Here is a 27291-nt window from a genome sequence, read left to right as displayed (position 1 = left end):
AATAGCAGGAATACCTGCTGACTCTGATAATACTGAATCTGTTGTGCCTAGATATAGAAATGCCTACCTGTGGCTAGGTAATATCTTCTGATAGAATCTTTTCTGCTGTTATAGTTCAACTGCCAAACATGAATGTTTTGGGTTTGAAAACTATCCAAATACCAAGCTGTGAGATGAAGAGAATCTGGGTTGGGATGCCTGACCCTGCTGCTTTCTTGAGTTAGAAGGTCCTTCCTTATCCAGAAATGTTAGGATTGTATAAATGGAAGGAATGCATTGCAGGCCCACCTGACTGCTCTTAGTTCTAGGAGGTTGATATGCATACTGGCTTTCCGAGGTGTCCATCCACAGGGGATTCCCCAGCTCACAAGGGATGTGAATGTGATTATTGTCATGTCGGCTATGGGAGCTAGGAAATGGACTCCAACATATACATGTCCCAAGTTCGTCCACTAGATGAGTGAATCTCTGACCATGACAGCGATTGTCACTACAGAGTTCATGGTGTGCCTGACTGATGTATATGCTGACAGGAGCCAGATAATTATCTCACATGTAGATAATGGAGATGCCTGGTGAAAGGCATTACATAGGTATAATAGCCTATTTGCCTAACACAGAAAGACAGAACTGGACCATTCGACATCTGAGAGTGACTTGGTTTATTAGACTGCTCATGGCATGGAATTGTCCACAGGAAAGTAGGCCCTTGGTGTAATTAAGTCCAGTTGCTCTGCATGGAATCAGGACAGATTTTTTTAATGTAAATTGCCAATAATGCCAAAAAATAGGAGTAATGACGAGGTTGCCAACAGAACTCTTAGGCATTATCTACTTGTTCGAAGCTAGTCATCCAAGTACAAGAAGATGGCGTAGCTGTTTCATCTCATCTGTGCTCCCACCATTGAAAAGACCTTTGTAAAGACCCTGGGTGCTGCTGCCAGATTGTGCAGGAGTTCGCTGTATTCACAGTGTTCCTGACCTACCAGAAAACTGAGGAACCTTCTGCGGGATAGGTGGATGTTCACATGAAAGCAAACATCTTGTATGTGGACAGCTGTGAACATGTGTCTTTTTCCAGGGAAGGAGTTACTGACGCCAATGTAACCATTGGTGGAATTTTAGTGTGTAAATAAAGGTATTTAGCTGATGTAGGTCAAGAATCCCCCCAGCCTCCCTTTTTATTATGAAATATGAAACAGTTGGAATAGAACCCTTTCCCTTGATGCTGAGGTGGCACTCACTCTATAGTTTAGCTGGTGGCTGAGGTTGGGTAGCTATCACTGATATGGAGGAGACTGCGTAACTTGATTTCTGTAACTTGTTGCACAGTTTTGTAGGGTCATCGGTGATAGAAAGGCTAAGGAAAAAGGCATTGGCTTATATGATCATTTATGATGTTTCCTCTTCAGGCCCAGAGAATTAATGCCTCGCGAGCAGTGGGTTGACCTGCAGTTTTTTAACAAGTGCAAAGACTTGTTTGTCTTCTCATTAAAGAACTTAGTTTCATTACAAGGCAACTCCTCGGTGGTGTTCTGAATCTCTCTTGGGAACCCTGAAGAGTGGAGCCATGACTCCTGGCACATTACTATTGTGGTTGCCATAGATCTTGATGCAGTATCAGCTGCTTCCACTGCAGCTTACCGTGAGGTTTTGCCACAAGTCTACCTTCCTCAAAAAGGGTCTGGAATTGAGTCCTATCCTCCTGGAGGAGTTTTATCTTTGAACTCCAGTAACACTGCATAGTTCATAAAAGGACCTGGTAGTTAGAAATTATCAGCTGAAGGCTGATGGATGTGAATACCTTTCTCCTCTGAAGGTCAAGGTGTTGAGCACCCTTGTACGTATGGGTAGTTCCTGGGTGTCGCTGCCTGGATCTTTCCATAGCTGCTTGCACTACTAGGGAGTTAAGGGTAGTGTTGGTGAACAAGAACTCTTCCTCTTAGGAGTAGGGGTACAAGTTGTCAGTGTACACCATACCACTTTAGCTGGCCTCCATAATTGCCTTATTCACAGGGATGCTACCCAATTGGATCCAGTCAGCTGCCAGATGTTCAAGAGTTTGTGCTGCATATCTTGAACTTCCTCTAATGGAATTTGAAGCTCTGCTGCCAATGTCTGCAACAATGCTTGGTATTGCCTAGGGTCACTGGGTGAGAGCAAAGACAGGGCAACTACCTCATCAGGTGAGGAAGATGATATGCCTGTTGGCACTGCTAGTATCAGAGGATCCAGTTCATCATCTTCCTCTTCCACATACTTCTGCAGAACTGGCTGCTCTTGTCCAGTAGGAGAAGGATGGTGAGACACTCTGGTTGAGTGCATGGATTCGGTATGTCATGCATAAGGGTCCCATGGATGCCAATAGGGCCAGTATGAAGGGTTGAAGGCTGGCTGGGATGAACCTCAAGACAGTGGATACCAGTGCTCTCTTGGAGGGTAACCCTGTTTGCGCACAGGACAGGTCCAAGACACAGTGGAAGAAAACTCTGGCTTATGGATGGAATAGGGGGAGTGACTCCTCCTCCTTGAAGTGGTGTCCTCTTCTGGGGTCAATATGGGCCTCAGAAGGACCAGGCCAAAAAATAGAGAAAATTGGAAGTCCAGGAGGATGAAGATTTCCTCTGGTGTAGTGTATGTCTCAGTTCATTTTGGAGTACAAACAGTCCTGGTTGTCAGTTTTGTTGGATCTGGTGCCGTGACAGACTTAATTGTTGGCGGGTGCTTTCAGGACTGGGTTGGTACAGAGCTGGGGAGAGAGGATCCCATCTGGTGCTCATCGGTACTGGCAGCTGATGGAACTTTGACTCTTTAAGGCTGTGGTCAGCACCAATGTTGGTACCGGTATCATGGAAGCTTTCACAGGGCTGTGGCAGAAGGTTGTGGTGCAGGGGGGTGAGGACTCTGGCTGGGGTGCGGGCTCTGGGGTGGGGCTAGGCATGAGGGGTTTGGGGTGCAGAAGGTGGTTGGGACAGGGGGTTGGTGTGGGGGGAGGTAAGGGCTCGGGGGGGGAGGGGGAATGAGGGGTTTGGTGTGCAGGCTGCCCCACCATGCAGCCAAGAGGGAACTTAGGTGGTCATCACTGACCAAGAAAGAGCAAAAGCGGGATGGAGAATTTTCGAATCCTGAAATTCTGGCATAGTTCTACTCCCAAAAGGGGAGACAGAGAGGGTTCCCCACCACATGAGGAACTAAACTACACTACCAATACAAAAAACTGTAAAACCACTTAAAGTATATACAATTATATTTACAAGATGAAGACAAACTTGATGTGAGGATAGCTCCAGACACTGGAGGATACCAACTCAGGCCATGTGGTGGTACAAAGGAACTGGAGGAGTCAGTCCACACCTCCCCTTATATCCCTGGTGCAGAGCCCAAAGGGAACTTGGGCTTGGAGGCAGACCAATGGACACGACTTGCAAGATCTTTCTGGATTCAGGTGTATGGTGCACATGCATACGTACACATGGAACACACATAGGACCAGCATTTGAAGAAATTAGAGTTCTCAAATATTTTGTAGTTAACGAGAGATGCTGCCACTTAAAGCATTGAATTTTGGATTGTACATAACAAAAGCTGTTATAATGAACTTTTAGAAAATAATATTCTATGGTTATCTCATGGCTGAGAAATATAGTCCTCAAATTACACCAGAACTCTGAAATGTGATTTGCTAGCTGACACTGAAATTTTTTCCTATATAAAAACCATATTCCATGTCAAAAGTTATGTTACCGCAACTGATATTGAATTTACCATTTTAAAAACCACAGAAATTCAGTGGTGAGATTCCCTTGACAACCTTAAACTCTATACCTCTACATGGATGCATGTTAAATTATTTCATTATATGATCACATCACAGAACATTGCGCAATGGGGGTTAAACCATGAACTCCACTACCATATTATATATGACAGAAGTCTTTACCTACAACTTTCCAAATGCCTCAATATAAAGATTTTTTTTCCTTAATCAAAGAGATCCTTGTTTTCAAAGACTCTTACCAATTTTGTGAAGTTTTTCACAGCAAATAAGAGCTACCACTCTCTCAGCCAGTCTTGCACAACTCATTGGAGGACCCTACAAAATATTTCACAAAATATCTTAAATCTATCTTTAACAGTACATGGTTTACCTATATATTTAAATGGTCAAAACTTAACAAACATTATAATAGTTTCATAAACTCAGAAGAGACATTAAAACTCATCACAAAGGCGTTACTGTTTTTTAAAACATTATCAACTCTTATACTGCCTATGCAAAGTGCAGAAATATATATCTGAAGCACATCCCACAACTCAAATAAGCAAATGTGTATGAAGATGAGGCTGCAGGAAAAGCAGCAAAAGTCTTTGGGATGTACATTGAAAGGAAGTTGCTGAGAAAACAGACTACAAACAAAAGAAGCTGAAGTGGTCTGCAGGTAGTTACAGAGTGTGTTACAGCAAAAAAAAAAAAAAAGCAGCATATATACTGGCTACAAATTAATGCCAATGGAAAACTCATTCACGTATATATACATACATAATTCACTTATTTCCATCCCCATACCAAGTACTTACAACAATAGAGGCTCGAAGAGGTGAGTTGATTGGCAGGTAGAGAGTTGAATAAAATGTATTATCAGGTAGTTCGCGGGTTTTACACTTAGGAGCCAGATGAGTAAATGGATCGCTTGGTAATCTTGCGCAGTACCTAATTTGAAATAGATTTTAAAAAGCCTATCTTTCTAAATCCAAAAGTAAGATCCTATGTACAGCTTACAGGGACTCTCAAATTACTAATGCAGGAAGTATGGAAGATTTTAGTTCTGCCTATCTCTTGAATTTCCCAAAATTAATATTTAGTAAAGTAAAATGATTTAATGTCATCATCCAATACCCTTTTTAAAATAAGACAGCAGATCATAAACTATCAGAAATGTGAGCGAGAGGGTTTTATGTGGCCTCTCTCAACTATAGCACTTCTTTAAATTTGGCCTTGTCAAAAGCAACTACATCTCTACCCATTTGATGGCTGAATGGTGGACTTTATTAAATGTGCTGGTGGTCTCTATTTTACAAAGGTTTTTATACAGCCCATATCACCATAGTAACTCAGTACATTCCAGCAATGCATTAAGCAATGGGAGTACACATCAGTCATGTTATGTTCACATCCCTGTGCAGTTCCTAGTAGAAAGGGAATCCACATCACTAATACCAACCATCAGAACTGGTATCCTTGTTGGCAGTCTCAGACAAGGACTGAATGGATCTGACAACAGGCCTGCCCTCTCTAACTTGGGGTGATCTCATTGAGAACAGAGTTGAAGCATGTTGGTATAGTGTTATGGGGAAGTTTGCAGTGCCATGCCTTATGCTGCTCTGTTGTGAGAGTCAATGGAGAACTTCAGTATCTGAAGATGTCAAAGTGTAAGGAAAAAAGTGAATTTGCCTCATACCTATTGATGTGTCCAATCGCAGTGTTAATTGTAACTCTTGGACTGCTATCGTCTGGCCTCAACACATAGGGTGGAAAGATATCATCATCATCCACGATGGGTTCAGTTTCGGTTTCACTAGTATCAACGGACTTCGAGCATTTGTTTCTAAGGATCTTAACATTTTAAGAACAGAATGTGATGAGAAACTATATATACATACTTTTTTTTTTACTACACTGCTAGCCAAGAAGTATGTGCCTTTGGATACATACCTTTTCAATTGCTTTGTAGGTTTTAAGATCTTCTTCAAAACTTTTGATTTTGTCTGTGTCTGCTAACATGATGTAATTTGAGATTGGTGCCCTGGCTCTTCCTTTGGATTGCACATAGGAACGATATTCTGTGGGCAAATCAAAACGAACTACCAAATTGCATTTTGGTATGTCAACACCCTCTTCAACAATACTAGTAGCAATAAGCAAGTTGGTCTCATGTGCTCGAAATTTTCTAAGTACCTATAAAAGTAATCAAGAAAAGAAATGTCTAAGAAATCAGTTCTGTACATAACTCTCTGAATTACTTTTAATGAATTTTATAATGCTACATAAAAAAAACAAACCCAAAAGGATGTAATTGAAATTCTAAAAACATATTTAAAAAGAATCAGAAGGATTACAGTGTTCAACCAGAATAAACAACAATAAAAAAATCTTTTCAGAGACTCTTAGAGCAACAACATTTAATCAGAAAGACAGTATGGCTTCCTAGGAACTAAATCTTAAATATCAAATTATGAGGGAATCTAAAAAAAAAAAAAGTAGGAACCTCTAATCATGAGGGTGGGGAAAACCCGCTTATTTACAATGCTACATATCTTTTGGCTATACTTCAGCAATGTTGTGTTCAGAAAAGCATTTCTGAACATCAATTTGGGAATAACCAATCAGCATTTCTGTCGTTGAAGCATCACTTTGGAAATGACAATTTCCACAGTTGATGTTTCTGTTAATTATGGTCAACCTGCTAAAAGAAAAGTCACAACAGATATATAAAAACAAACTGAAATAAGAAATTCAGACAAAAATACTTGCAAAAAGAACAATGTCTAACTATACTGTAAAATCCAGAAAAGGAAGATAAAGGAAGTAAAAATCAGGTTCACTTAAAAGGGAAAAAAACCCTAAGAATGTATAGCCCATTATACTATGTGCAAAAGAAATAGCCTCCCTCCCCTACAAAATAAATTACAGTAAACTACTTGTTGCAGTTCATGTAGTTTTAGGCTACTTTTTAAATCAAGTTTGTTACTGAACAATTGCCAACAGTATTTACTAATTCCACATTTCAATGTAGGCAAGATCATAAGAACGGCCATACTGGGTCAGACCAAAGGTCCATCTAGCCCAGTGTCCTTCCTGTCTATTGACAGTAGCCAATACCAGGTGCTTCAGAGGAAAAAAACAGAACAGGTAATCATCAAGTGTTCCATCCCATCGCCCATACCCACCTTCTGGAAATGTTGGCTATACTAATTTTCAAAAGAGATTCCATTTTGAAATAGGATTAACAAAGATTAACTTTTCAACTGTTTTTAAATTGCAAGTATTTTAAATGATAGATATGAGGGTTCTTTCTCAATATTTTCCCTTCCGCTAAAACACTAAATCTCCCTAATTTTGGTCCTCTGACTTTTGTTTTAGGATCTTATTAAAATAACCATTGGCTTTTTAAATAAATTGGTTGCTAAATCATTAATGGGCTCTACTTAATACCTGTTACACCACATCACCATTTCACAACAGTCTTGAAAAACACAGAGCAATATTCTAAGTCTTTCATTTGTGAATGCTCCCCCACTCCCTATCATGCATACAGCCCAAACAAACATTCTACACAACAACAAGGATCCTGGCCAATAATACATTCTAACAAACCTTGTAATGCAAAATTAATCAGTCACCCAGCCCAATTAATCAAATACAGATTTCAGAGTGCTAGGATGTTCCATTTTCATAGATTTTATCATCAAGTTGGAAGTATTTTTAAAAGTGTTACATTTTATTTCTTTGAATTTAATAAGCTAATGGTATCAAAGTATGTCAGGCTGTAATAGGGTAGGTGATTTTAATTTTTTTTTAAATAAGGCAATTATTGGGGTTCAGGTTATAAATATGGCTTTTATCAAGTTCAAATCCAAAACGCAGTTAAAAGCTAAATTTTTTTTTAAAAGGTCCCAACATAAAATTCAAGACCAAGGATTTTTATTCTACAGTAGACTCAATGTAAATCTGAGCTTTTAATGATCAGCAATTTACTGTTATTACAAAAGAGCTTAATATTCTACACAGCAGTCAGGAAATTCCAAAACACTTTATTTTCTGTGAAACAGTAATGTAGCACTGTTAACCCATTAGAGGAGAATTAAGTGGTTGATTATGTGACAAGACAAGAAACTAGTTATTTTAAATTCTATTCAATTATATAACTTGACCACTCAATTTTTCTAAACACATATTTTTTGTAAAAACATCTGCACCACAATCTGCAGATCTGTCAAGTCAGAATACTTCCTGAGATTCCAGGAGTTACTGAACACAGATTTTGCCTGCAAATTAAATGATTCTGAACATAGTACTATTGTATAATTCTTTTCAATTAAGTTACCTCTTCTTGTTTTCTGAATTCCACTTCCATCTGTTTGTTACGAGGCTGATTCTTTCCAATGCCATGTCCAGTTATAAAATTGCTACTGATGTAAGCCAGCTCTGGATCCTGTTTTCCAGCTTCCTTTATCAACCTAAGAATATTACACACATTTTGGAGTCAGGCATAGCTGAGAAAATGAAAGTTAATCTTTCATTTGTAAGATCTATATTAAAAATTGAAGTTTGGTAATCGGGTACTTTGTCAACATATATACAAATGACCTTAGTATTTTTTTTTTCTAAAAGTGAAAGTTTATGGTGAAAACTTCTGTAGGGATAATCAAAGATGGACTGCATACATACGCACATGCTTTGGGTCTATTATGGAAAAGTCTATACTTGAAGGCCAAGATTTTCAGAAGGGACCAGTGATGTTGGGATTCCTCAGTTTCTGGGTGCCCAAACTGAGACACCTTTAAAGGGACGTACTTTTCAGGAAGTGCCAAGTATCCCCACTGGAATAAAAAGGCCCCTCGTAGAGTATGTCTACATAGGGGTAAAAGACCTGCAACACAGCTGCAGCTGGCTCGCATCATCTGACTTGAGCTAGGGCTGTGGGTCTAAAAATCACAGTATAGACATTCAAGTTCGGGCTCCAGCAGTTTTTTTATTCTTGTGTAGACATACCCCAAGGGACCTCATATTGGACACCCTAGAACTCAGGATCCCACGTCACTAGTCATTTGGTCAAAATCTACAAAGGACAGAAACTAAGAAACCAGCACCAAGTGTTCACATCTATTCTAAATGTTACAGATCTCTGTACTCAAACATTTTACACCTTTATCTGTAGTGGCATTGTCAGCTACACTGAATGTGTATTCTGTATAGGTATACATATGCACACATTCAAAAATAGAAAAGCAAACTGAAAAGCATGTGTGTGTATACCACACACACATACACAAATAAAAACATCTTGAACATGAAATGTAAGGTCCCATACCCTGGAACTATCTGTGTGTGGGTGGACCCCGTGCACCAAGGAGCTAGCTGTATGATCAAGGCTTAGCTCTGTAAATTAACAAAGCTTCCGAAAGAACACTGACTCCACAATCACAGCACAAAACAGTTCAAGACCCACTTGATTCTTTGCAGCTTAAATAAGGTAGTATTAGAAAGTGAGATATACATAAATTGTTTTACTGTTATGGATAATTGTGTTGGAATGTAAGATTATCAGGTTAATGTTAAGGATAATACCTGCATAATTTAAATTATATTTTCTGTTCATATATGCTAATGACAAAGTTTTAAGACTTTGCTGTAATGTTTTGAGAAATGAGAATATAGATATATTTAGCACTGTGATTAAAAATATAGACCTGTATCTTTCTTATTTAATCTAAATATGTTTTCAATTAGTTGGTGAAATTAATAATAAATTCTCAATAATACTGAACATGATTATATGATTATACATATTTATTCATCCTTTTGCATTCATTTTTAAATAGGTCTCTTTTGTATTTTCCCTTCTTCTTATAGGCCTAATAAGCTAAAAATTTGTCTGTACAACACTGTGATTTCATGAATAAGTTAAGCAACTAGCCATCTGTCTGTATAAATACACGTGTGTGTATAATCACAGTAATTGCTTGTGAAATGTAATGCCCCATGGAGAGTCCTCTGCAGTGGGGGATGAACCTGGAATCTCTGGGTCTAAAAATGTGTCTTTACTGCCTGTGTTAAAAGACCCAGAGTCTGTTAGTTCAAAGGCTGTATGGACATCAATCCCTCCCTGGTCCAGCCACTAGAAAGGGTTATTGCAGAAAATTGGGAGGGCAGTTATGTGCCTGATTTTTTTGGGGGGGTGGGAGGGGGAGGTGGGAGAGAGGGGAGTCAGACCCTGAAAATCTTTACCGTTGTTTCTTCTTATAGATGACATTCCTATTCTCTAAAGCTCTTTTATTCCATCAAAGATGATCAAAAGAAAGAAATCTCAAATTTGGATTTCTACTTAAAAATTCCATAAGGTCTTAATACACTTCACTTGTAGAGAAATATACAATTAATGACATTGAGATATAACATTTCAAAGTGCACAACTTTATAGGCAATTACTTACAGGAAAATGTATTAAGATCTTTACTTCTATTTGTAACCATGAACTAGTAACATACTGTGACAAAATGCATCCATATATTCACAACTTGCACAGTATTGTAATTATCTCTGTACAAATATGCCTTGTAAGGTATCATTTGAAAACCTCAATTTGCTGATAAAATGTGTGGGGTAACACTGTATGGGAAGTTATAAGATTCTACTATATGGTGTAAACTCTGTATGTTCCAAACTGAGGTTGGCAAACAGGTCTATCTCAAACAAAGGAATGTGTGATCTGTTTAATTTGCATTTAAGCAGTAAACAGAGTCCTCAAGCAGGAAAGGAAACAAAGATAGCTCAAACTGGTGAGGAACAAGCGGCAGGGAACATCTTTCCTCATAGGCTTTTGTTTCCCTGGTACCCAGCTGGAAATGTTTTTCAAAGGGGGGATTGAAATTATAAAAAGGAAGGTTAAACACCCCAAGGCACCTCCCTCTCTCTCCCTATCCATCGCATTAACAGTACCTGAAGCAACAAAGAATTATGTTGGATTCTGGGAGATGGGGTCCTGACCTGATCCTAAGAAGGATGTGGAGAGAAAGCTCTGCTTTGACTATGACATAGTGTGTTAAGTTAGGCACCATTGGTGTTTTATCTTTGTTTTTCTTGTAACCATTTCAGACTTTTATGCCTCATTACTTGTACTCACTTAAAATCTCTCTTTGTAGTTAATAAACTTGTTTTATTGTTTTATCTAAGCAAGTGTGTTTAAATTGAAGTCTCTGGGAAAATCCAATTGGGATGGCAAGTTGCATGCATATTATTTCTATTAAAGTAATAATGGACTTTATATAAAACTTGTATTATTCAGGAGAGGGCTGGGCAGTAGTGGGCATAGATTTCTTGGGGGGAGATCTAAGACTGAGGTTGTGTTGGGGACACCCTACAGTATAACCAAGGCTGGGGAGAGACAGTAAAACCCAAGTGTGGCTGGCAGGCTGTAGTTACACACAAACACTTAGGGTGTGGCTTGCATGCTGGAAGGTTGCTTGTGAGTGGCACAGGTGGGAGCCCCTTCAGTAAGGCATTGTAAGGCACCCAATGTTGCAAGGCAGGGGTGACAGAACTGTTCATTAGTCTGGATTGTACCCAGGAATGTCACACATATACTGTGTTTTCCTTATATGGACAAAAATAGTAAAAAGTATTTCAGAAACCTTCTTAAATAGAATTTTTTCCCCCACATTTCCCTGAGGTATACAACTGAAATACAAGTTTAAAAATACCTGTGGTAATGAATGAACCAATGCTTTTAACACACCATCTAATAATTTATGACAACTGATTTTGTTCCGCATTTGTAACTAATGGGTGAAAATGATATGTGATCATTACTATACATAGATTAGGCAAATTTTTGGTTTGACCAGTAATATTTACAATTTAGGCAATAATACTAGTTTCTAAAGAAAGGAATTAGTAGTTAAGTATCATTTCATATTAAATTCTTACCTGTTTCTGCCACAGGGTATGTGTACACTGCAATTAGACTCCCAAGGCTGCCCTGTGCCGGCCTACTCAGGCTCACAGGCCTGGGGCTAAAGGGTTGTTTAATTGCGGTATAGACATTTGGGCTCAGGCTACAGCCTGAGCTCTGGACCCTCCCACCAGCCTGAGAGTCCACACCACAATTAAACATGGCCCAAGTCAGCTGGCACAAGGTAACCGAGGATTTTTAATTGTAGTGTAGACATATCCGTGCACCCCTTTTTACCACCAGTATCAGACTCCATTACATAATTCCAGGAGCTGTAGACCAAGTGTAATTATTATTATTATTATTATTAACACAGCAAAAAAACAAGTCAACAGTAACTATATATTGATCTGGCCCCACTTTGTGATGTGCAGGGCTTGGCTATTGGATTCTGGGTGGAATTTAAGGTGTTGGTTATAACTTATAAAGCCTTAAATGTTTTGGGATCTTCCGACTTGGGAAGACTGCCTTTCTCTGTGTGCCCTATTGTTGCAATTGCAAGCAGCGGATGCCTTTGAGCTGAATCCCTCTCAAGTGAAAGGACAAGGAACTGGCAGTAGTGAGAGGTCTTCAGCCATTGGTCCGAAACACCTTGGATCTGCTGATCTTCCAAGTAATCTGTAAACCCAATCTATTCACAAATGTTTTTGGAACAGTAGGACAATGGAACAGACTGCCTAGGGAGGTTGTGGAAGCTCCTTCACTGGAGGTTTTCAAAAGGAGGCTGGACAGCCATCTATCTTGGATGGTTTAAAAACAACAAATCCTGCATCTTGGCAGGGGGCTAGACTAGATGACCCTTATGGTACCTTTTAACCATATGATTCTATACAGAGGGAAGGGTTTGATGAAGGTTAAGTTTGGAACTTGCGTGAGGGCAGGGAGACTTTTTTTTGGAGAATCTTTGTTCGGTGGTTGACTTTTGGAGTGGGAGTTAGATGCTCAATACTCATTTTATACTTTGGTCACCATAATTTATATGAAGGTTGCCCGGAGTCTTAAGATAAGTGCCTTTTTGTTAATTCTTTATAAATCTAAAGTACTGTAAGTTTGAAGTGTTGTGGCAGCCAGGATGTAGTTTGATTTATAAATCACATAAAGTATGCAGGTATGTACAGTGCAATGGAAAAAGTACAATAGCATTTGAATCAAATGTATAATTTAGTAGTCTATATTAACTGTGACTTCATAATCCCCTTTACTCCCTGAAGTATAATGTAATCTTTATTTCAGGTTGCCAGGCATATTTATCAGATTTCATTAAATGTAAAGAACTTTTTAAAAGTTATTAAAAACATGTATTCATTTCACTGGAAGACTTGACATATCACATAATACACTTCCATTAACATATCCATTTATGGGTGCAAAAAGGCAAAGAAAAAGGAAAAAATACATTGAAAGTGTGCATGTGGGGAAATGCACAGTTCAAAGGATATGTCCAGTGATCAAATAATTAAAGTGTACATTCAATTAACACACTAATGTTCTAATCCAAAACTCGGAAGTCAATGGAAGTCTTTCCATTGATTTTAGTGGATTTTGGATCAGGCCCAAATTCCAAATAAATCTTAAGTACTGGCAGGTGCAGAACATTCCGTTTCTTTCCAAAAGAAATAAAATTATTTAGCTATGCAGTTTAAAAAAAAAACAGGAAGCATTTACTGCAAACGCCACTGAACAAAAATCAGTAAGCTGTTGTAACTGCTGCAGGCTTTTCAATAAAATGTGGGCCATATCTTCAAACAGACATGGCTTAATTTATGCCTCTTCAGAATGCATATGTGCATGTGTGACAAACATTTTCATTTGTGTGTCTCTGGATGCAAACAGGTACTTAGATATGAAAACATTTTATGAGTGCAACAAAGTTTTACCAAATCTCGACTTTAGCCAATGTGTCTACAGTTGGGGGGGAAAAAACCCACAAAAAATGGAGGTGCCTAGTAGTGACTCCACAGTTGTGTTCCAAAATGGGCTTAACAGTCAGCATAAAATCCTGTTTCTCTCTAAATGGAGGAGATCAGTTGGTGTGTAGTTTCAACCATAGTTACTTTTTATGTCCTCTGAATTTTTCGTGTAATTTATGTAAAAAAAAAAAAAAAAAAGTATGAAGAGAAACTAAACAGGAAGTCTTTAAATTTGGGCTCTGTCTGAAACTTTTCCTTGTTGACTTATAAAAATATTGTCTAACAGGTATCTACACAAAAATTGGCAGAGAGGTGGATCCTGAGGAACCCTAATGCAACAGAGTGTGCTTTTGTTTTTAAAGACAGTTTTGGATTTAGGGTCATTTTTAACAATTATCCACTATTTTTATAATTGAAAATGTATTTGGAATGAACACAAACCTGAGTGATGGGGCATATAACCTTGCTTGCTGAATGGGGACTGGGTACACAAAAGACTGATTGGAATTGGAGAGAGGGGTTGAAAGATGAGTGCAAGGAGCAGGCTCATACAAATCCCACTGATTGATTTGGTGGGGTGAGGAGAGAGAAGAGAGAATGAGGAGAGGGAGGGTACATGCAAACGTGATTGACAGGGACTGGTGAATGCAAACTTGATTGATAGGGGGTTGGTTGCACATAAGGGTTGCTCCCCCTTGGAGGTTTTTCTGCAGATTTTATCCTATAACTAAGAGTTCATGCACAACTATTGAAGGATAACATTCTCTTGCTGTCCTTGCATCCCCACAGGTGTGTTAACCTCCCTAATTAAGCTGTAGAAACAACCCAGGGAATTACCACAGAAAAAACCATCCTTCTGCATAAAACCCTTTAATATCTTCCTACACAACCAACTTCTATTGTTAGGGAAAAAATATTCTGGTAAAATGTTGTGAACAGAAGAGTGGAAACGGAACAGCGCTAAAGCTGTGAAGCAAGACCTGTGGTGTACGGCAGCTGTAGAAATGGCAAGGTGTGTGCTTGTGCATGGTGGAGTAGAGGACATGTACTGTTAGGAGGAATAACTTTTCATTTCCTTCCATGAGAGATATTGTTTAAACTTATAACTTAAGTAAAAATATTTAATGTTAATAAGTGATGAATGCCCAAAATAAATTGTATGGGTGTATTTTTTCAGCATATTAGCTGTTTAAAAACAGAAAAAAACGTTTATTTGCTGAAGTACCTCTTTCATTGTTTACTTGGGGCAATCAGCACTTATTGGTAAAGTGGTGCTTATGTATAGCTAATGCAGATCATCTTTTCAGGAAAAAAACATACCTTATGCAACTAGAGTATTGCACACATCTTCAATATTTTTTGGCAGATGCCCCAGTGGCCACCTTTTTTTGTTGCTGATAAGGAACACAAGGGCTTGACATTTTACTGAATAAAGAGTTTTGTAAACTTCAGATGTTCCAGTATTGCATGTATAAACTTTTTTTTAAACTTACAATTATAAACTTGGGCTCCACTAAGCTGGAATCACATTGATATATGGTGCAAGGATAAAATTTTCAGAGGTGCCTAAGTGATTTTGGAGCCTATATCCTATTTTCAAAAGTGACTAAAGTACTTCTGAAAATTTTACTCAAAAGCTCATAGTGGTTCTTGGACGAATGTTCTAGGTCTCTTATTTGACTCAAATACATAATGGAGTGGCTTTCCTGAAATACAACACAATTTCCTAGATAACTGTAACATACCTTTCCCTTTGGCAATGTGTTACATTCTTTAAGATTTTCATTTTTAAAAGCATTACCTGTTTAGGACGACTGCTGTGTATCTCCGTTCCACAAAAATAATTCCACATAAAATATTAGTAAAGGGAGAAGGGAAATTTGTCTCTGGCTTCTCTTTCTCCTCAATTTCTTCATCCTCATCATCATCTTCAGAATCACTCCAAGACACATAATTATCCTGATTCCTATTATTATACCACTCAACACTTTCAAACTGCTGCCGCTCATATGGTTTATATTTGCGCAAGATTTCAAGCAGTTTTATTACTTTCGGGGTTACAAATTTCAGATCAAGTGAGGCAGGTGAGAAGTGCTCTTCACACAGTGCATGTATTTTTCTTAGGAAAGTGTCTGTAAACAATAAAAATTTCCTGTGCAGCTCCTCTTGCTCATGTTTGATGTACTTCTGTAGCTCTCTCACCATCATTCCAGCTACCTTATCTGCACACCAGGGTCCCAGAACAACCAACACAGCTCGACAGTCTGACAGTATCTACAACAAATGAATTCAAACCCCAGTTCAACAGGATATAGTAATTTATTCATTTTATATTGGGCTTTCATTTCTAATATGAGGATAATCCTTATTGTAAGCACAATAGTGGTTGGTTTCTTTGTAAAAGATAGCTACAGTTATTTCATTTAGAAGTCCCCCCCAAACATGACAGGAGAAAACGTAAAAATACTTCTTCACCAGAAACACCAGCCACTAGAGCTACACTCTATATTTTATCATTTTTGTCCAGGACAAGAAGGATTTAATTACTATTTTGTAGTCCGATGGCATTGCAATCTGGAAATCTGCCTTAAAATAATTATGCTAAAAAATAATTCATAATGCAGTTATGAGCAACTGGACAGTATTATCCCCCTAGACTAATGGGGAAACAAGTTTTTAAATAAGGCAATATTTTCCATAGGCACTTCTGCATCATTATCTGAGACTGATAATTTACCAAGAAATTCCACAAATAAGGCTCTCAATTCATTGTATATTATTCACTGTATTTAACTAGAGCTCATGAAGTCTATTCTATCAAAGGAAAGCTTTTTAATTAAACTAAGAAAATGAAAACTATACTTTAAACAGAGAAAAGAACAGTAAAGAAAAAACAAATTTCATTTCAATTAATTTAAATAGGGTTAGTGCAACAGTACTCAACCTGCTGGAAAGGCATCTTTGCCATTGAGTCAAGCGGCCAAATGCCACATAAACATTATAGTGTGACATCCTGACATTGTGTTGTGATGTTGCTATATCACTAAAACAGATTCATGACCCATCACATTCTGATTCAATATTACAATGAAAGCATCACAATACAGTTAAAATATTGCACCATGAGGTTTTTATAGCTCTAGAAAACAGCACTTGAAAACACTAATCTTCTCTCTTCCCCTTATTCTCTGCCTCTCCATTCCTGACTGCTCAGAGGTAACAGGACGACTCTTTGCAATCCCTGTGCAATTTTGCACTCCTTTCTCTACAACTTATTTGGCAGGTAATGTAGGCAATGCTCCTGTAACTGAAGAGACCCAAAGAATGTGGGAACTGAAAGAAGTGGAAGAGTTTGAAGCAGAGTATCTGTCTGAGAGTTTATTTCATCTTGTGACACCAACTGGGGACATTTTTTCAGAATACTTCCTGAAGCACCGTTTCCTTTTTTTTTTTGGTTGCACTATTAAAATTTTATTTGGAAAAGTCACTGGGTCTTAACAATAATGGTCAATATATAAGCAATAAAATAATTATGCAGAATGAAAAAGAAAATATATATGATCCACATGTCTGACAAAGTTCTAAAGTCACAGAGTTAGGGGGTGAAATCCTGGACATCAGTAGGAGTTCTGCTATTGACTTCAATAGATTTCACCCACGGTTCAAAGGAAAACTTCACAATCAGTCACAGGAAATTAAGATTAATTTTGTTAATATATTTTAGGTTGGCTGAACTACAATAAAAGTTTCTGTAATTAACTTGGAAAGCAATGAACAAGCAATGATAAAAATCTAAGTATGTGTTTTACATCGGACATAATGTCCTTACCTGTTTAGAAATTAATGTAGAGTCTCTCTCTTTTGAATGTACAGATATGTTGCAGTCATTTAGAAAGTTAAGTGCTTCATCCAATTCTTTTAACAATCTTTCATACAGCCCACTTTTGTCGGTATATGGTCCACAGTCTACCACAATCTCACATGGCTGAGAAGTATATCTTCATTGAGAGAAGCAAAAGATTTGGTCAACTATAGCTGTTGAAAGTCAGAGTTGTTTTTAGCTACTAAGGCTATACATTAAGCAGGAAGGACAGCCCTACCCAATTTGAGAGGGTTTTTTTAATTTTTTAGCAGTAACAAACGGAAAACAAATGAATACACAGTTTAAGATATTATACAGTACATCAAAAATAGTGTACTTATTTTTTAATGCCTTAAGAGTTAGTATCTCTCAAAAAAGACTACATAAATATAATTCACACACTATGCTGGAGCTAAACACATATATTTGAACTTTTCAGGAATGAGTGAGTAAGTGTCAAAGTCATGTATGAAACGGATGTTACATACCTGTAACTGAAGTTCTTCAAGATGTGTGATCCCTATCTATATTTCATACATGGGTACGCATGCCTGCCACGTGCCCGCATCTGGAAATTCTCAACAAGCAGTGCCCAATTACTCTCCTTGTGCTCCAGACTGAGGGTATAAAGAGGCAGTGAGGGCCAATACCTCTCCAATTCCAGTTCTTAACTGTGAATCCAATGGGATCCAAAGCAGAGAGGACGGAGGGTGGGTAGTGGACTACAGCTAGACACCACACATCTTGAAGAACTTCCAGTTAGAGGTAAGTAAACCTTCATTTCTTATTCGAGTGCTACTGCCTATGTGATTCCACATGTGGGTGACTGACAAGCAGTATTTAGACTGGAGACGGGGTTTGAGAAGGCTGGCAGTAAAGAAGCATGCAGTGTTTTGTAAATGTGTGACTGGAACTCCAGATAGCCACTCTGCATACATCCAGTATCAGGACTTCCCACAGAAATGCTGTAGAAGCAGCTTGGTCTCTCGTTGAGCATTCCCTTACTCCATCCAGAGGATGGATACTCTAGTAGCATGTGGTGATGCGACCAGAAATCCATTCAGAGATTCGCTGAGAAGATACTGCTTGTCCTTGCAACTTTTTTGCGACAGAGAGAAACAGTCTTAGTGATTTTCTCATTGATTTGGTCCTTTGAAAATAGAATGTCAGGGCACATCTGACATCCAGGGAATGAAGGTTTTCTCTTCAATGGAAGCATGAGGTTTTGAGAAGAAAACAGGTAAGTGGATTGGTTGTTTGACAAAAAAATTCAGAAATTACCTTAGGGATTTAGGATGAAAGTGAAGGGAAACCTCCTTGTGAAAAACTGTATATGGTGGGTCTGCCATGAGTGCCCCCATCTTGCTCACTTTTCTGGCTGAAGTAAAAACTAAAAATGCATCTTTCACAGAAAGGTGAGAACAGAACATATATCTAAAGGTTCAAATGGTGGTCTGGTGAGTACTGAAAGGACAAGCTTGAGGTCCTATTGAGGTAAGGCTTGACCATTGATAGAAAGGCCCTTTATGAATCTCACTATTGTTGTGCGAGTAAAAATGGAACATCCATTTACTAGAGGAAGGAAAGTACTGATTGCTGTGAGATGGACTCTCAGTGAGCTAAGGGAGAGACCTGAGTTCTTCAATGACAGGAGGTAATCTAACATGACTGGAATATCTGCAGAGTCTGAGGAAGACTGACTGACCTGCACCCAGGTAGAGAAGCATCTCCATTTAGCTAGGTAGTAGTTCCTACTTGACTCTTCCATATTTTAAAGAACATAAGAATATAAAAATGGCCATACTGGGTCAGAACAATGGTCCATCTAGCCCAGTATCCTGTCTTTCAACAGTGGACGGTGCCAGATGCTTCAGAGAAAATGAACAGAACAGGGAAATTATCAAGTGATCCATCCCATCATACAGTCCCAGCTTCCAGCAACCAAGAGGTTTAGGGACACCTGGAGCATAAGGTTGTGTCCCGGACCATCTTGGGTAATAGCCATTGATGGCCCTATTCTCCATGAACTTATCAAATTCTTTTTTGAACCTACTTACACCTTTGGCCTTCACAACATGTCCTAGCAATGGGTTCTACAGGCTGACTGTGTTTCGTATGTTTGTTTTAAACATACTACTTATTAATTTTATTGGGTGATCCCTGGTTCCTGTGTATGTGAAGGGGTATGTAAAACTTTCTTATTCATTTTTTCCACACGACTTATGATTTTATAGACCTCTATTATAAAGCCCCTTAGTTGCCTCTTTTCGCATCTAAACAGTCCCAGTTTTTTTATCTATACTCATATGGAAGCTGTCCCATATTCCTAATAGTTTTTGTTGCACTGCTCTATACTTTTTCCAATTCTAATATATCTTTTTTGAGATGGGGTGACCAAACCTGCACACACTATTCAAGATGCAAGAGTAACATGGATTTATATAGTGTCATTATATTTACTGTATTATTTTCTATCCCTTTCCTAATTGGTTCCTAACACTGTTAGATTTTTTTTGACTGCTGCTGCACACTTATCAGATAATTTCAGAGACCTGTCCAGGATGATTCCAAGATCCCTTTCTTGAGCAGTAATAGCTAATTTACAACCCATCATTTTGTATGTTTAGCTGGGATTATGTTTTCCAATGTGCATTACTTTGCACTTAACAACACTGAATTTCATCTGCCGTTTTCTTGCTCAGTCATCCAGTTTAGTGAGATCCATTTGTAACTTTTCAAAGTCAACTTTGGACGTGATTGTCTGCAAACTTTGCCATCCCACTATTTACCCCTTTTTTCCAGATCATTTATGAATATGTATTGGTCCCAATATAGTTCCTTGGGGGACCCCACTATTTACACCTCTCCACTGTAAAAATGAAACACTTATTCTTACCCTTTGTTTCCTATCTTTTAACTAGTTACCAATCCATGAAAGGACAGTCCCTCTTATCCCATGACTGCCTATTTTGCTTAAGAGCCTTTGGTGTGGGACCTTATCAAAGTCTTTCTGAAAGTCCAAGTGCACTATTATCAACTGAATCACCCTTGTCCACATGCTTAACAACAGCCTCAAAAATTATAATACATTGGTGAGGCATGATTTCCCTTTACAAAAGCTGTGTTAACTCTCCCACAACAAATTGTATTAATCTGCGTGTTCTTTACTATAGTTTCAAACAATATGCCTGGCACTGAAGTTATTGCCAGGATTGTCTCTCAAGCCTTTTTTTTTTTTAATTGGTGTTACATTAGCTATACTGCAGTCATCTGGTACAGAGGCTGATTTAAGCAATAGGTTACTTATCACAGTTAGCAGTTCTGCAGTCTTGAATTTGAGTTCCTTCAGTTTTGTCACCTAAAAATAATGGCTCGTGTGGGAATCTTCCTCACATCCTTTCCAGTGAAGACCAAGGCAAAAAAAAAATCATTTAGCTTCTCAGCAATGGCCTTGTCTTCTTTGAGCACTCCTTTAGCACCTCGGTCATCTGGTGGCCACACCGATTGTTAGGTCTGCTTCTTGCTTCTGATGTACTTTAAAAAAAATGTTGCTGTTAGTTTTGTGTCTTTCACTAGTTGCTCTTCAAAGTCTTTTTTGTCCTGAAGCAAGAGAGGGATTGCAGACCAAGAGAGCAAGACGATGGGCTGAGGTAGACTGTTCTCATTTCTAGCAGGCTGATGTGCAGTCTGGCCTCCTGTGGGGTCCAAGTGTATGGTTTGGTTATTCAGATGAGCATACCAACCAAGAAGGGATGAGTCCATTATGACTGAGGCACTAGGGATGGGAATGTTGACGTGAACTCCCACTTGCACTGGTTCCAGGTTCGACTACCAGGTAAAAGATGTGATGATCCTTGGGGGAACGGTCACGCTGTTGTTGATGTGGTCTTTGTCTGGTGAGTAGATGGACCAGAGCCAAGCCAGTAGTCAGCATAGCTGAAGTCTGGCGAATCGTGTCACATAAATGCAAGAGACCAAGTGGGCTACTAAAGATAGGCATACTTTAACCGTAATCTTTGGTCTGCAAGTAACCTGTGATATCAAATTGCTCACTGATTGGAATCTTTCTGTGGGGAGGAAAGTTCCAGTTGAAATTAAAGTCATACCACTCCAATAAAGTTTATTGTCTGTGTGAGGATCAAAATGAACTTTTCTTTGTTCACACAGACACCCAGCGCTGCTAGAAGATAAAGCAGTAACAAAGTCACCAACCAGACCTTATTGTTGGAGCAATTTATTGGGAGCCAATCATCCAAATATGGGAAACCTAAGTAACTGTGACATCTCATTTGGGCTGCCAGCCCAGAGAAAATCTTTGTGACTATCCTGGGCGCTATTGCTAGTCCAAAGGGTAGGATTCTAAATCATTAATGCACTTGACCTACCAGGAACTGAAGAAACTTTCTGTGGGATGGATAAATATCTACATGAAAATAAGCATCCTTCATGTTAAGAGTCATGAACCACTCCTCCCCACACAGAGGAGGGAAATTATTGATGCTAGTGTAGCCATCCTGCATTTTGATGTTTGAATAAAGATGTTCAGTTGTTGAAGGTCCAGAATGGGTATCCACTCTCCATCTTTTTGGAGGACCAAAGTCTGTGGAATAGAACCCTCCCTCGATATTGAGGTGGCAGTCATTCTATCGCCCCTGGTTGGAGAAGAGAACCCACCTTCTGGAGAAGAATCTGCTTGTGAAAGTGATCTCTGAAGAGGAACCAGGAAGTGGGTTTGTGGAAAGAACAGGAGAGAAGATTGATGGATTAACCATAGTGGATAATTTCTAGACTCCAAATATCTGTTGTGATTGCATTCCAATTGTGGGTCCCCAAAGACAGGGGGGCTAGACGTTGTTGGCATCAATAACGATGGGAGGTTCTCAACCGAAGAGTCAACAGTAACCCTTTACAGGTGGGTGGAATGGGTGGAGGTCATGGTGGTAGAGGCCTCGATTTTCAGCTCATGAGTCCTCTGCCGCTTGCGCAGAGGCTTGGCTGAACACTGGTGATAAGATTGTGGAGGGGGTGGGTCTCAGTCTATACAGCTGCCTGCACTATTTTCTCTTCAGGGCTGGGATATAAAATTCCCAAGGTGCGGATGGTTGATCTAGACTAGAGTATTTCAACAAGCATAAAGAATTATCAGTTTTCTCATTAAACAATCTGATTTGTTGAATGGTGAGTCCTCTGTATGTTCTGATCCTCCCTGGGGAACCCTAAAGAGTGAAGCTAAAATTTACACCTCATAACTATAGAAGTGGCTAGCACTGTGGCTGCCATGTCAGCTCCATCCACTGCAGCTTGTAGGCATGTTTTTGCCACTGGCCTGCCTTTCTCGATGAAGGACTGAAATTGGGCTGTGTCCTTAAGGGGAAGTTTGTTCTTAAAGTCTGCAAGTCTAAAGTAGAAGTTAAAATCTTTTTACGGTAACAAAGCCTCAGATAGTAATACAGAATTGCATGCCCACAGGAGAATACCTATCTTCCCAACAGGTCCAACCTCAGAGTTCTCCTTGCTTGGACCTGTAGGTTGCAGATCATCAAGCAGTCAGTGCTGGGAATCCTGGATCTCCTCCAGGAGGGTTATGAAGGTGATTCACTATTCTCTGCAGTAGCTCCTGGTATTGCTTGTGGTCATCCGGTGAAGAGAGAGTGTGATTCCTTCATCCAGAAATGAGGATGTTGGTATCACTGATTCCTATGGATCGAGATCAATATCCTCCACCTCCTACTTCGACAGATCCAAAGGATGCCAAGTGGGAGAGGTGCCGCAGGACTCATGGATGGATCCAGGAGTCTACTATATGGATCCCAAAAGCCCCAATTTTTTTTTTTAGGGCCTATATGAGGGTTCAACCAGTTGAGGGGGCTCCCATGACATCGGGTACCAGCAATCCCTAGGAAAGTCATACCGGGGAGAAGGGCGTCCAGATCTCCTTGACTCTGTGCCAGGACTCATCTCTCTATGAGGAGATAAAGGACTGGCAGGAGCATCTGACTCTGAGGGTGGGAGTGTTACTGAAGTAGTTTTATCCTCTGGTGTGGCAGTCCTTCACAGGAAGATCAGGCCTAACAGGAGAGTGGATTGAGGATAAGGGAAAGATAATATCCTCTCAGGAGACATAAGTGTTCATACATCCAAGTGTTCGAGGTGCTCCGGTGGTCATGACCAAAAGTGTCCTGACACATTGCTGTAGGCCAGTCCTTTGAAGAACGAGATCGTACTGCTGAAGTGTCAGATCACCAACTCCATCCAAGAGTTCTGGGATGCTGGTCTTTACGTTTAGGAGACAGAGCCACCAATGGAACAGATGGATCCTTTTTCTTTCATGCTTTACTCTCCTGCTAGGGGGTCTTAAGCAGTTCTGAGCCCTTAACATCTGCATGCGAAGACTTGCTCGACCTGTCTGGTGTTGGAAAGGGATCTCTTCTCTATGGAAGAGACCTGGACAAGGATTTGTCCTCGTAACCATGAGTTTCACTTTCTCTCATACAAAGTCCTTGAGCTTAGCAGCTCTTGGCTCCGTTCCCATGCTTGTGCTGTTTGTCCGTTGGGGGCTGATGTACAGGGGTCTCATAGCCTTCTCCATAAGGCGTTTCTTCAACTAAGGTTCACGAACTGTGTGTGTTCGCAGGGGAAAATGAGCAACAGATGCTGCACTCTGCAGAAATCTGAGTATCATCCAAACAGCAGAGGCAATGTTGGTGGTCCTCACTCATGGAGAAGGAGCAAGTGCAAGTGATGCAACGTTCTTGAACCCCGAGACTCTGGGCACAGTCCCAGACCGAGGGAAGGGGCTCCCCAGCAAAAGGAAAAGCAAGCTTTACTAGCTATACTATAAAAACTAACAATTCTAATATAAAAACGCATTTACAATATCTATTTACAGGGTATTAGAAGAAAGAATCTGAAGATATCTGGACACAGAGGATTCCGACTCAGGCAATGCAGTGGTAAGAAGGTCCTGTAGAGGCATCGGCCCACGCTGTCTCTTATGCTTTTCGTCTGGAGCACAAGGTGAGCAAATGCTCACATGCAGGCCAACAGACAGTGCTTGTTAAGAAACTCTGGGTGAATGCGCATGATGCACATGCATACCCATGTGTGAAAAACACATAGGAACCAGCACTCAAAGAAGTGAGCTTTGCAAAAAGAGAATTGTTCAAGTTTAGATAAGGGCCCCCTTTAAAGTATATGCTAGTAGATAAAGCAATTGTACCATCTTTTACTTTGTCTTAAATAAAGCATCTACTTATGTTTATACCAACCAAACGGGGGAGAAGAGAGGAACAGGGTCAATTACAATTAACTCACTGACTATGGATGCAAAAGTTGATGAACGTACACATTTTTCTTCTGCTACGTGACAGGCAAGAGGCATACTATTACTACTACTTATTTGTACTTAGGTAGCACCCACAATGTTCTGACTCTATACAAACATACAGAAAACGGTCCTTATCTGTGATAGTATTTCTGAATTGCTTTTGTCATTTTTTTATAACAATAGTAAAATTTTAAAATCTGCAAGACCTTATAGTGGGAGTTGTAAAATCCTGCCAAAACCAGCTCACAGGTTATGAAGCTCCAATAATATGCTAGTTACTTTTCAAACATAATAAATTGTAGTCCCTGCCCCCAAAAGCTCTCAATCTAAGGAACAGTTGCTTTTCAGAAATCTCTTCTTAGGTATTTCTTCACCGCTCCTTTTAAAAATATTTAAAAGCTCTCACTACTCAGAAAGAAACTTATCGATTTTTTTATAAAGTGACGGCACTGTATGTATAATTTTATATATACACACATATATATCCATGAGCATAAAAACATAGCTACTAATAGTGTTCTTTCCTCAGTCTTACTGATATGAAAACACAAATATAAATTTAACACTGACAATTGTGTATTAAAATGTACCTATCTAAGACCACCAAATCAGTTGCAGTTTCAGCATTGCTCTTTAGGATTTTCTCCAGTTTCTGAATCTTCTCCTCTAACTCAGCAGGATCACATTTCCCATTTAAAATGGAAGCTGTTAATCCCAGGATTCGAGGACAGGATGGACAGTTCTCACAGATCTGTGAAGTAAACCAGAACAGCAGGGTAATAAAACTGTCAATTCCTTCACCAACGCATCCCAAGTGCATCTTTACAGATAAATATCTAGATCTCAGGTTCAACTAGTATTTCAGCACCAGGTGTCAGAAAAAGAACAATAGATATTTTCAATCTAATATAACTAACCAACTACAGTTAAATTAGAAAATTGAAACATATTAAATATTAAATTTTAACTTTTATTGTTTTAGTAAAAGTATGCAAAGGCAGAAATTTGTTAAACATTTTATTAAGTAGAGATAGTCAAAGCACATAAAAGCAGGTGTGAGGTACCTTGTCAACATTTATACCATAAAACCGACCATCTTTTAAGGATTAAAATACCACTATAAAAAAATTAAACCTACCACATGATCCCTGGTTAAGCCTGTCATTCACTGGGGAAGGGTTGGAGGAAGAAGGAAGGATGAAGGAAAAAAGATACAGAAGTAGATTCTCTTTGAATTGCTTGGTTCACTTCAATTAGGGCAAATAATGCACAGGGCCAAAAATGCCCTCACAACAAAAGAAAGCTTAAAGCTTTAGAAATCAGTACCTATGTATTTAAAAAAAAAAATCCACACTCTCTCAAATGGTTATTTTATCAATGGTTTTTTAAAGGTTCAGTAATTCCATTTACTCAAAATAAGATTCAATTTTAAATTTACAATAAAATTAGCTGCACTACTACATCAATTCCTGACCAAAAACCAATGTAGGTTATGGTAAAGACACTGGTTTCACCATTGTATGGATCACTGATGTCAATTTACTCCAATAACTCTTCAGTAAATTCAGCATCCCAAAATACACTGTACACTTCCCATTGTTTCTCATCGTCAGTTTTGTAGTGAAGAGGGGTGACACTTAAGCATTTTATTTAAAAAACATTAAATACCTTTTAAGGTACAAATCCATATTTTAGCTGCCATGCAAAAGTTAGATACATTTCATGTTTCTAGTCTGAAATTTTACCACAAACAAGTGTTAAGTTCTTGTTTCCAAGCAACTTGCTTAATGAAGGAAGCCCATGTTATCTACATGAAATAAAATAAAGTGCTATTGTTCTTACTGCCCCAATTGTAAATGAACATATTTTAAACAGGAACACCATAATAAGAATATAAAATTATTTGAGATAAATACACTAGAATAAATGATCTAATCAAGAAACTCTACAGTATATTTATAATTTGACTAATCAAAAACCTACACAGCACCAAATAAAACCATTTTATGAAGAGTTACATTTTTGAATAGTGTTAAAGCATTGACTATCAGTTGCTACATCATTCTATCATAAAATGGTAGCCACAATTCAAATATTTTCCTTCTTGAGAGCAATACATACCAAAATGATTTTAAGTAATAATCTTTACACTAAGTCAAATTAGCCAGTGAGCTTTTCACTAACAGATTTGTGATCTGAACCTCAGTGAAATTAGAGACGCTGAAAATAAAAAGGTTAAATAATGGTGACTTACCTTCATAATTTCTTGATACGGATGGTCCTGGATTGCAAGATGGCACTCATCAAACACCAGAAGATTAATGTTTGACAGGGATAAGTATTCATTTTTTAAAACATTCAAAACGACATGACATGTCATAACCAGAACCTAAAAATACAAAGAGAAATGCAACAAATACTAGCTATTAGCATGTTACCATGAACATTGCTAGCTTTTTT

The 27291-nt window shown here is 38.8% G+C and overlaps 1 protein-coding gene across 2 annotated transcripts in view; it reads right to left on the bottom strand.

Annotated features, from left to right (window-relative positions):
- Positions 1-27291, bottom strand: part of DICER1 (dicer 1, ribonuclease III) — a 100059-nt gene that overhangs the window by 32595 nt on the left and 40173 nt on the right. Inside the window, exons 8-16 of one of the 2 annotated variants that reach the window (XM_045015228.1) lie at positions 27086-27220; positions 25422-25582; positions 17472-17640; positions 15444-15916; positions 8106-8238; positions 5714-5956; positions 5460-5614; positions 4579-4711; positions 4018-4093 (exon numbers count right to left, since the gene is read on the bottom strand). In XM_045015228.1, the coding sequence (XP_044871163.1) occupies positions 4018-4093; positions 4579-4711; positions 5460-5614; positions 5714-5956; positions 8106-8238; positions 15444-15916; positions 17472-17640; positions 25422-25582; positions 27086-27220 (1678 nt within the window). Of the gene's footprint in view, positions 1-4017; positions 4094-4578; positions 4712-5459; positions 5615-5713; positions 5957-8105; positions 8239-15439; positions 15917-17471; positions 17641-25421; positions 25583-27085; positions 27221-27291 lie in introns of those variants that run through there. The other variant, XM_045015229.1, reaches the window with a different exon arrangement.

The sequence above is a fragment of the Mauremys mutica genome, chromosome 4 (assembly GCF_020497125.1).
Source record: "Mauremys mutica isolate MM-2020 ecotype Southern chromosome 4, ASM2049712v1, whole genome shotgun sequence".
NCBI lineage: Eukaryota > Metazoa > Chordata > Testudines > Geoemydidae > Mauremys > Mauremys mutica.
Note: the sequence above shows the minus strand (reverse complement) of the source record. Positions and strands in the feature narration are given on the sequence as shown.